The sequence below is a fragment of the Protomyctophum bolini genome, assembly GCF_963924005.1.
Source record: "Protomyctophum bolini genome assembly, chromosome: 13".
Taxonomy (NCBI): Eukaryota; Metazoa; Chordata; class Actinopteri; order Myctophiformes; family Myctophidae; genus Protomyctophum; species Protomyctophum bolini.
In genome coordinates, this window is record NC_137874.1 from 39,355,174 (window position 1) to 39,366,507 (window position 11,334).

Here is an 11,334-nt window from a genome sequence, read left to right on the forward strand (position 1 = left end):
CTGCGCCAGCACCTGATATTCTTTAAACTGTTGCTGTCTCTCCTGGATCAACTTGTCGTTCACTTCCATCTCTTTCCTGATGCACTTGAACTCACTGGTCAACTCTTTGAAGGGATCCTGGAAACCTAGCCTGAGGCGCTTTTGTTCGGAACCCATCGTGTTTAGCATGTTCTGCAAGGCATCCATGTTCTTCCGGACCTTCTCTTTCTCTAACTTGGCGTCAGTGCCGACAATATCCTTGCATTTCTGTTCCAAGTCTTTATGGTTTGAGACGAGCGACGCTTTCATTTTAGTGAAATTGTCCATTGCGGCCGTTAGCGTGTCCTTCATGGCTTCCATCTCCTGTTTCTCCTCCTTCAGTTGGCTGTTCTTCAAGATGACCTGGTTGATCTGCTCCGCTGTCATTTGAGCGACCCTCAGCTCCTCGGACAAGGTCTGCTTCTCCGTCCTCAGCTCGTACACCCCGGGTTTCCCCTTTCCCGAGGCCACGGCTGTCTGCTGAGGTGAGACGGGGGGTTCCCCCTGGAGCTGCTCCTTGACTCCTGGACTCTTCTGAGACTCACTCTTGACGTGTGGGGAGTGTCCACCTACGCCTTTGTAGATTCCCACTGCGGAGGACCGCCCGAACGTCGCTGGGTACCGCGCAAGCCTCTCTCGCGGACCATCTCTGACCCGCTGAGGTACTTTCTGCTGATCGTCGGTCCGAGTTTCACCGTCTGACGTCGGCGTCCTCTGTCCGTCTTCCAAGATCTGCTTCTGCTCTTTACTGAGCTCGTCACTGCCCTCGACGCCGAGGATGAGGGCCGGGTTCTGTTCCAACTGGCGGTCCAGAGTCTGCCCGTAGATGTTTTTGAAGTTCTGTGAGCGGTACTTGAACAACTGTTTTGCGTGCATGATCTGCCTGTGGTCTTTCTTCTTCAGCTTGTCCCCCATCTTCTGCGGTTTGACGAACGATGGTCGATTGTCAAATATCATGCTATCCTATACATGATCCCAAAGTAAAGGATGACTCTCCCATATGCCAATTGGATGACAAACAAAGACCTAGAACTGTGAATCTAAACATAACACTTGTTCTTATATGGAGAGCTCGAGAGCTTACGTACTTAATGACATCAACGCCCAAATTAGTACAACAGCACACCCACCACTGTGCTGACTGGCAAGGGAACTTGACAGTTAGGAACTTACATCTGGCCACAAAAGATCACAGTATCTATTGAATGTGAAGGGGGAGGTACTAAGCATCTATTGAATGTGAAGGGGGAGGTACTAAGGATCTATTGAATGTGGAGAGGGCGGTACTATAGGCATCTATTGAATGTGAAGGGGGAGGTACTAAGGATCTATTGAATGTGAAGAGGGAGGTACTAGGATTATTGAATGTGAAGGGGGAGGTACTAAGGATCTATAGAATGTGAAGAGGGAGGTACTAGGATCTATTGAATGTGAAAGCAGACCCAAGACACTCATGTACCTGTCTAACTACTTCCTTAACATCAAAGTCCACACAGATTCAGCTCATTTAAATTCAGTTCGCTCCTATGCCACCAAAATGTGGAACGCCCTACCCTACCAACAGCCATTAAGACATGTGAATCCCTTGACTCCTTCAAAACCGCTCTCAAAGGGCACCTATACGGACGGCTGCAATTCAAAACTGGCCCCCGTGAATAAAGTCTGAGCCCCCCACCCCTTTTCCCCCATACTGCGCATGCTTTTTCCCCCCCAAGTAACAGTTTTTGTATTGACTTGTGCTTTCGTTTGAAATGTACCCATTCTACATACTGTGAAATACAAATCTCAATCAATCAATCAAGGGGGAGGTACTATAGGGGATGCCATACTGTGTGTCGCCGGCTAAATCGTCAGTTTGTCCTCCCCCTTCACATTCAACAGATCCTGTGATCTTTTGATAACGTCCTGGGATCTAGTAGGACTATAGTAAATATTAATAAAGAAATTGCCATAACATTTTGTACAACTACATTTTGGCAATGACATGTAAAATAATGACATGTCAAAACATGTAAGAAAAAAGGAATAGCGAAAATTGCTACAACGAATGAAAGCATGCAGTGAATGAAAGGTCACACCCCTGTGAAGTGAGGGGCGCTCTTATGATCGTACATCATCTCATTCCGGCCAATCACAATTTGCGTCCTCGCGTCCTCACCTTCGTCTTCAATGTTTGTGTTTACACAAACTCAAAATTGTCCATTCATTGTCAATGGCATTCAATGTTTGTGAAGTTTGTGCACACACACATGTAGCTGGACATAGGAGGGGCTATTGCCCCTCAAAAAGGAATAAATAATTCCTGTGGGAGACATCTTTGGGAACCCATATCCAAGGATGGACAGTTAGACCTTCTGCTTTCTCTCTACCCAAATTTGGACAAGATACATGTCATCAATATGATTATTATTATTATTATTTTATTTTTTTAACTAATTTTTCACCCCGCTACTCTCCCTTTGCCAACCTGGGGAGAGCCTCGAACTGAGCTTATGCTTCCTTCCTTCAGTGCATGAGGAGTCAGGGGGGGGGAGAGTTTCCCCGCTAGGACATAACGCGTTGAAGGAATACGTTATTCCAACCAGTTCCTCTCCCCATCAGGAGCCCCAGGCTGAGGCAGTATAGAGATCAGGATTACTGCATGTTTTTTGTGAGGGTATACCTACCCTAGGGCACACAGGGAGAACATGTGAGGGTATACCTACCCTAACATCTCCACACAAAATATGGAGATAAATACTACATTAAAGCTGACAATGACGTTTTCATGGTCACGACTAAATTCCAAAGCCAGCGTTTAGATGGAATGGCAGCCTGACCTTGTACCGTAGTTAACCAGGAAATGATAGGTTGCAGACATCAGCCGTGTCTCGCTCTGGCTAAGCTATATTACAGTTGTTGTAATTGGTTTTTTTTAAGGAATCAGTGGCTGTAATTTGTGTAGGAACCAGCCACTGGAAGATCTGATTATTTGGGAAAACCTTGATATTTAGAAGATTAAAGCTGTGGTGAAAGGAAAATTCTAACAATCTTTGTGTATTCTCATGTCAAAAGCTGCCTGATGACGGTAGATAGACCCTCGTGAACATACAATGAATCTTGATTGAATTCACCTGCCTGATTCCCATATAGCTCGCGTTCGTCCGCACTCTCACCCAATTGTAAAATCAGGGAAAAACACTCATGGGTCCTTGCGTTCTTTATCCAACTCGAGATAATGGCCAGACGGTGCATTTACTTGTTAAAAACTTAATATCAGTAGGCCTACATTAAAAAGTGTCTGAAAACATTTGAGGTGATAAATATGCAATGCACTACTGTACATAAACCTGAGCTCTCTCTTGTCTGCCTCGTGTGTGGAGCTCAGGGGGGGTGCGTCGAGTGCAGAGAACAGGGCTTATCTATGAATTACATTTCTATAGCGCTTTTCCAAGTGCTCAAAGCGCTTTACAATGGTTCATTCATTCATACATTGGGAGGTGAAGCGGCGAACAGTCGACGCCAGCGTCCTCACTTCCCACCCCCAATCCAACCCTTGATGCTGAGTGTCAAGCAGGGAGGCACTGGGTCCCATTATTTAGAGTCTTTGGTATGACCCGGCCGGGGATCGAACCCCGACCTCCCAGTCTCAGGGCGGACACTCTAACCACAAGGCCACTGAGCTGGTATCTCTAACCTATTGAACTAGGTCGATGAGCCTTTTGGACTCGTCAATGAGCACAGCCTCTGCCTTCTGATAATGCTTGCTCACGAGTCTCTTCAAGGAGAACTTCTTCTTGGTCCTGTGCAGCAGCTTGTCGAGCTCGTACTCGAGTTTCTTCACCTCGCTCTTCAGCTCCTTGATTTTGCCGTCTTTCTGTTTGTTGTTGTTTCTGAAGTCGATTATCGACTGCTTTTTCTTGGCATAGTCGGCTGCCAATTTTTCATTGTTCACCTCGCATTTCTCCAGTTTGATTTCCGCGTCCGTGATGGCCTTTCGCTCGCTCTCTATCAGGGTCTTTGTGTAGGTCAGGTCGTCGTCGAAGTCTTCGCCCCTGTTCCGCGCCGCGAAAAGGTTTTCGCTGATCGCCTTCTTTCCCTCGAACAGGTCCTCTCTCTCGTCCATCCATTCCATGTCTTTTGTCACCATCTGGTTCCTGAAGTCCTCGACCATAGCGGACTTCTCAATTCCCCAAACCTGCTGCGAGGCGATCCATTCTGCCTCCGTGCTGTCCCGTTCATGCTGCAGCTTGTCTTTCTCCTCCGTAGCTTCCGTCAAGGCCTTTTGGTTGGAGACCAGGGAGATTTGCACTTGTTGGAACTTGGCCCTCGTAACTTTCAGCTTTCTCTCCGTGTCTTTGATCTTCTGAGCTAGCGTGTTAAACTTCTGCGCCAGCTCTTGATGTTCTCTAAACTGTTGCCGCCTCTCCTGGAGCAACTTGACGTTCACTTCCATCTCTTTACTGACGTACTGGAAGTCAGTGGCCAACCCCTTGAAGTGATTCTGGAAACCTACCCTGTTGCGCTTCTGATTGCAACCCATGGAGGTTAGCTTGTCCTGAAAGGAATCTATGTACCTGCGGATCCTCTCCCTCTCTTCCCTGGCCTCTGTGCCGACAAGATTCTTGCCTTTCTTGTCCATTTCCCTATGGTCTGAAACAAGCGACTCTTTCATCTTGGTGAAATCCTCCATTGTGGCGGTCAGCATTTCCTTCATGGTTTCCATCTCCCGTTTCTCCTCCTCCAGTTGGCTGTTCTTCAAGACCATCTGGTTGATCTGATCCGCTGTCATTTGAGCGACCCTCAGCTCCTCGGACAAGGTCTTCTTCTCCGTCCTCAGCTCCAGGGGTTCCTTCTGGAGCTGCTCCTCGCTCATACTCAGAGACTCACCCTTGACGTATGGGGACGGTCCGGCCCACTCCCAGAATGTTGCCGGGTACTCTTCGGCCGCTGCAACTTGGTGCGCTAATGTCCACTGCTCCTCGGCCGGCTCCTCGGCCGGAGCCTCAACGCCTGCCGGCGGCGGCTTCTGCAATTCACTGGGCTCGAGGAGGAGGGGTGAGCTCTGTCCCCCGTCGAGACTCTGCCCGTAAATATTTTTAAAGCTATGCGAGCGGTGCTCAAACAACTGTTTTGCGCGGATGGCCTGTCTGTGCTCTTTCTTCTTCGATGCGTCTCCCATCTTCTGCGGTTCGACGGACGAAGGTCGATTGTCAAACATGCTACCCATGATCCCAAACTAAAGGATGACACTCCCTAAGCCGATACCGGATAACGAAGGAAGACCTAGAAGTGTGAATCAAAACTGAATGTTGCAAACATAACACACTCTGTCTTATATGGAGAGCTCGAGAGCTTATGGACGTACTTAGTGACATCAACGCCTAACTTAGTACAACAGCACACATTTTGACAGCCCATTTTCATTTAGATAAGTCATATAGTCTTTTGAATAATTCTTCATTTAGTTTTAGTCATATTTTTGTCATCGTAAACGTTTCAGTTTTAGTTGACTAAACGTCGACTATATCTACAAGTTGATTTTGTCGACAAAAAATGTGAGGCCTCCATAGCGCCTTGATAGCGTCATAATGGCTGATTTTCCACTTCACTTGGACACGTTGTGAGCTTGTAGATCTGCTCATTTCAGAGTGCAACCACACGAAACATGACTCGTCATCTTAGTTCTACTGGATCTCTTCTCCACTGACATTTTAGTCTTAAGTTTTTATTTGTAGACAAAATTGTCAATATATTTAGCCTTGGGTTTAGTCGTTATAGCTTCGTCTTTATTTAGCTTTCGTCAGTGGAAAAAAGGCCTTACCCGTTTTGCCCCCACCCCGCGCCCTGGGTGCGTTTTCACATTTTTAATTCACTAATAAATTCATTATTAATTTATAATTTGTTAAATTGGAAAAAGGGCTTCGTTAAGACCTCCATATTATTATGATCAATGCCTGTGTGAAAGGTGGGAGTGATTGGTGCAGGCAGTGAGGAGCTACGGCAGTCACAGTGACACACATTCAGACATTTGGTTAATTATAGTATGATGATGATGATGATTGTGAAATAATGATGCCTTTTACTTTACCTTCAATGATGTGTTTTCTGGAGAGTCCTCGTTCGGTTTCTGCTCTGTGGGGGCAGACGGAATTACACTTTATTAATATGAAATACATATAGCTATTACAGTTTAATAATAAAGAGTTATTACTTAATAATGGGTTCACCCGACAGACACGATATAGTGTCTGCACTTGTTGATGACATGTATTATATGGTGTCATCTTTTCATGCTATGTTGATGAGTTGAATACATAGATAGGTCCACATCTTATATTATAACGTAGCTACGTTTCTGGCTGTAGGCTAGACGATTAATTTAACACCGTCAGTTAAATCAGTTAAACATTGAGTTATGGTTATTTTAATAGACACAACGTTATGAGCGAGCAGCTGACTGTAGCAACATGGCCGCCACGTGGCACCGTTGCTCTCCATTGGCCAGCAGTGCGGGCGAGTCGTCTAGCCTTTTTACGCACAGTATGTCTATGGTGATGAAGCTATAGGATTCTATGGAGCCCCCGTGGTCTGTTATGTCTATGGTGATGAAGCTATAGGGTTCTATGGAGCCCCCGTGGTCTGTTATGTCTATGGTGATGAAGCTATAGGGTTCTATGGAGCCCCTGTGGTCTGTTATGTCGTCCTCCCACCTGTTTTGGTGTTAGCATTATGTTATGCTTTAGCTAGTGAAAAATAGCAGATCTACAAGCTCATAGGAGCTTGTAGGTCTTCTATTTTTGAAGACCTTTGCTGGAGTGCAATAACAATAGTCTGCTTGCCTGTAGGCAACCACACTAATAACATATTCATAACAATGTTAGGAATGATCGAACATAATGTCAGGCGAGGGTAAATGGTCATTTGAATGAAACTGATACTGTATTTAAAAAAATATATGTACTCACTGGCCTCCCCAATAGATCTTTGTTGTGATGACATAACTCGAACGTCTGGCAAGGAAAGAGGAGAGAAAATAAACATAGAAAACATAATGTTGGTAAGATACTGAATCACAGGCTGACACAACAGGGCATAAATATATGCAATGGCAGTCAATGAGTTAACTCATTGACTGTAGTACGGCGAGTGGCTGAGGTGCTTCGGGCGGGGCTTGTAAAGGAAAAGATGACGCCGAAGATGTGTCTGAATGCCATTTCACTGTGTACTCATTAAGGCTATAATTAAGGAAGCTATCAAGAAATGATTGATGACCGAGTCAGACAACAGTTCTGCGTGTGAGACAAGATTATGAAAATTAATAATATCACCTCCACGCTTTCTTCTTGATGATGTTCCCTAGAGTGACTTCGGCCCTGTGGAGAGAGAGAGAGAGAGAGAGAGAGAGACATCAATAATGATGTCAAAGATGTACAGTATGTACACAGTACATCTATTATCATTATTAATATTAACACAGTTAAACAAGTTAGAATCAATGTCAATTTGTTGTTGTAGATCAGCTATTTTCGGGGCGTGCTCTTTAGCTAGTGGAGATGCACTGTAACGACATAGATTTCTAAACAAATTAGTTCAACGCAAAATGCTGCGTTCATGTTCAGGAGACTTCGGAGAAAAATAAGCAATTCTCCTGAATGTTGCCTTTCCGGAATGGTATGGAAAGGAGGAGCATTTGCATTTATTTCACCACCACTGTAAATGGTGCATTCGTGGTCTGGAAAGGGCAGCTGTTTTACAGACTTTGATGTCTGCGTGTGCACGTCCCTGGTTAAAGCACCATTCTGACTCTGTGTCGTTCATGATATGGAGTTACATTTGAGTCTGTCTGGTCTAGTCTAGTCTGTCTTTGGATGAATTGGTCATTTTCCATTTGTCAGTTGGCGCTTCACATCCACAGTATGGATAGTCTGCATGTGTAAAATCGACAGGCGATTGTTTATTCAGGGAAACCTGGTTCTTATATGACGCGATCCTCCTATAGGGAATTTCATTAGGAAAAAAGGGGGGGGGGGGGGGATAGCACCCTCTTATTTTGTTTCTTGTTAGATATATATATATTACAAATTGTCACTTTACTGACCTGCCGGAGGCGTACACCTCCGCTGTGTCGAACAGGTTGACCCCGGCCTCGTACGCTATGGTCATCAGGTTCTCAGCCGTCTGAAACAGCACAGTCACATATAAGCCATTAGTCTAGTATACTGTCCAGCCCACAGAGCCCCGTTGTGAACGCGCACATGTTGAGTACACCAAGGTTTTATGTTAGAAATGTTGACTATATGGGTCCCCCAACATGTAGACACTTGCATATTATCTTGAGCAATTTTCATAATTGGCATAATATGTGACCATACCATTAACCCATTCTGAACGGGAACCCGTTTTGGTGTTGGCATCATGTTATGCTTTAGCTATTGAAAAATAGCAGACCTACAAGCTCATAGCGCGCCACCGAGTGGCGCGCTACGAGCTTGTAGGTCTGCTATTTTTTGAAAAATCAAAGAACGACTGACATTTTTAGAATCTGATCTCGGGTCAGAATGGGTTAATCGGACCAGTGTGTGTCCAGTGGAAACCTCGTATGAATCTGATCTCAGGTCAGAATGGGTTAACAACGAAAAACGGCCATAGCCACTACCCAAATGTGTTGACATCATCACATGTTGTGATGACTGACAGCTATATGGCCGGTTTAGCCCAAGGTTTATTTGTGCAAAACTAATGCTTGGAATAGATTCAGCATCATGGAACCCCCTTAGTTTGACATGTCGCATGCTACATAAAGCATGATGACATTCCTTTTAATGATGTTAATGGTATGGTCACATATTATGCCAATTATGAAAATTGCTCAATATAGCATCCGGCAGTTTCTACATGCTGGGGACCCATATTATACTCTACATTTCTAACATAAAACGTTGGTGTGCTCAACATGAAGAGATACGTGAAGTGAGGGGCGCTCTTATCATTACACATCATCTCATGAACAACTGCATGTTTACGTGATCGGTTGGCCAATTTGCTCGTCTACATGACGTACCACTTTCCCCTTCATTGTCAACGGCATTTAATGTTTGTGTTGCCACAAATTTACTTCATATTTGGTGGACATTTGCACCTATTTTCTCCTTTCATCGCCAATGGCAAATATTGAGACGTGTGGGGACAGAATTTACGTCATATTTGAGGCACATATGACCTAATTTATCCTTTCATTGAATTGAATTGAATTTATGTGATTGGTTAGCCGATTTCGTCTACATACAGTATGACGTACATTTCTCCTTTTATTGTCAATGGCAAATATTGTGGGCTAGCGCCCCTCAAAAAAAATCACTCCCCTGTGAAGTGAGGGGCACTCGTATTACATCATTGTGACGTAAAACAGACACAATGCCTATTTGCTCAGACACTATGACTATACTACGGTAATAACCGAAAAATAATAGCCCATCTGCAAGATCGTACAGAGAGCTTGTAGATCGGCTATTTTCATTGCACAACATGACTGAAATGCTGACTGCCATGGAATCAAACTGCACGTTGTGAGGTTCTATAGAACGGCTATTTCATTATTATTATTCTTTTGCCATTTGTCGTAGGATGAAGTATATCCACAGGGCTTCAGTTCAGTGGTCAGAGCAGGTGGCTGCCTGGACCAAAGGGTTCAGTCCAGTGGTCAGTTCAGTTCAGTGGTCAGTTCAGTTCAGTGGTCAGTTCAGTTCAGTGGTCAGAGCAGTTCAGTGGTCAGAGAAGTTCAGTGGTCAGAGCAGTTCAGTGGTCAGTTCAGTTCAGTGGTCAGTTCAGTTCAGTGGTCAGTTCAGAGCAGGTGGCCGTTTGGACCAAAAGGAACACGGTAATAAAACAAGACAGAAAGTTGTGTACACGGTCCCGCTCCCCTAAGTGCAATTTATACTGGCACCGAACGAACGGCATGCTGGATGGATGTGCCAATAAATTGCACTTAGGGGAGCGCTCCATGCAGCGTGCCCAGACCGCTCTCTCTCTGCTGGGCGCGCTGCCCTCGGAAGACCCACTCCGTCTGGAAGACGTCCAGAATCACTAGCTTTATGGCTGTAATTATAGCTACGTTTGGCCGCGGACCAACTATAAGCCCACAGTACAGGAGCCTGTTGTAGTGAGAGAATCTCTTGGCATGGAAAAACATAATATTTACTTTTGAAGATGAATTATACACATTTTCGCTGGGTCAAATTGTGGGGTTTGTTGTAGTTTGTTTAAAAGTATTATTTTCTTTTCTTTCTGGATCTTTGTGAAAAAATGCATTTGTTTTATTCTGTCTCTCTCTATCTCTGGAACTAGAAACTGCGAATCGTATGATACTTAAGGGTTCCATTTTCGTCACCGCTAAACCCCTTATCCCTAAACGTCTTTGCATTGTTTTACTATTTTTTGAAAAACATTTTTGAACAGTTCAACTATAGCCAATCTACAATGACACGTTGTGAGCTTGTAGACTGGTCATTTTAACTATTCAAAAATGTTTGGCAAAATAGTAAAAAATAAAAAGGCAAAGAGGTTTAGGGATAAGGTGTTTAGCGGTGACGAAAATGGAGCGACAGGGAATAGACGTTGTTTAAAAGAAAGCAACTCTTTTTTTGACAAGACGTAGTAGAAAGTGAATAATAATAACCCATTCTGAACGGGAACCCATTTTGGTTTTGGCATCATGTTATGCTTTAGCTATTGAAAAATAGCAGATCTACAAGCTCATAGCGCGCCACCGAGTGGCGCGCTACGAGCTTGTAGGTCTGCTATTTTTGAAAAATCGAAGAACGACTGACATTTTTAGAATCTGATCTCAGTTCAGAATGGGTTCATCAGACCACTGTGTGTCCAGTGGAAACCTCGTATGAATCTGATCTCAGGTCAGAATGGGATAATAATAATGCCAGAGTGCTCACCTCGTCAGAGATCTGCGATCCAAATGTCACCCATGTACCTGAAGAGAGACAGACAGGAAAACACTCACACCCGTCAAGCACCCTGAACACTAATGGGGTAGTCTCGTCTCGTCTCCTCTTGCGTAACCTTTCATAAGTAGTAGTCGTGCGTGTGTGCGTGCACGTACGTGGGTGCGCATACGTACGTGCACGTCGGGGAAGGGGTTGTTATATTTTTTATTCATGTTTTACTTGATGCGTGTGTAGGTGCAAGCTGCATTGTACAACCAAATTACAGCCACTATAGAAGCTCGAGCGGTCTCGCTCTGAAATGTGCCTGATATGAACAATGTGTTTTATATTAACTGTACAATATGTGAGGACATGCAGACACAAGGCAGAGTACTTG

The 11,334-nt window shown here is 44.6% G+C and overlaps 1 protein-coding gene across 1 annotated transcript in view; it reads right to left on the reverse strand.

Moving 5' to 3' along the window:
* The window catches only part of LOC308327334 (voltage-gated potassium channel subunit beta-3-like), a gene marked incomplete at its 3' end in the record, with an annotated part of 42,192 nt that extends 31,212 nt beyond the window's left edge, over nt 1-10,980 (reverse strand). Inside the window, exons 1-5 of the mRNA XM_080780674.1 lie at nt 10,947-10,980; nt 8,099-8,178; nt 7,329-7,373; nt 6,966-7,010; nt 6,089-6,132 (exon numbers count right to left, since the gene is read on the reverse strand). Coding sequence (XP_080636800.1) covers nt 6,089-6,132; nt 6,966-7,010; nt 7,329-7,373; nt 8,099-8,163 — 199 coding nt within the window. The 5' untranslated portion in view covers nt 8,164-8,178; nt 10,947-10,980. The remainder of the gene's footprint in view (nt 1-6,088; nt 6,133-6,965; nt 7,011-7,328; nt 7,374-8,098; nt 8,179-10,946) is intronic.
* Between the last annotated feature and the right edge of the window lie 354 nt (nt 10,981-11,334).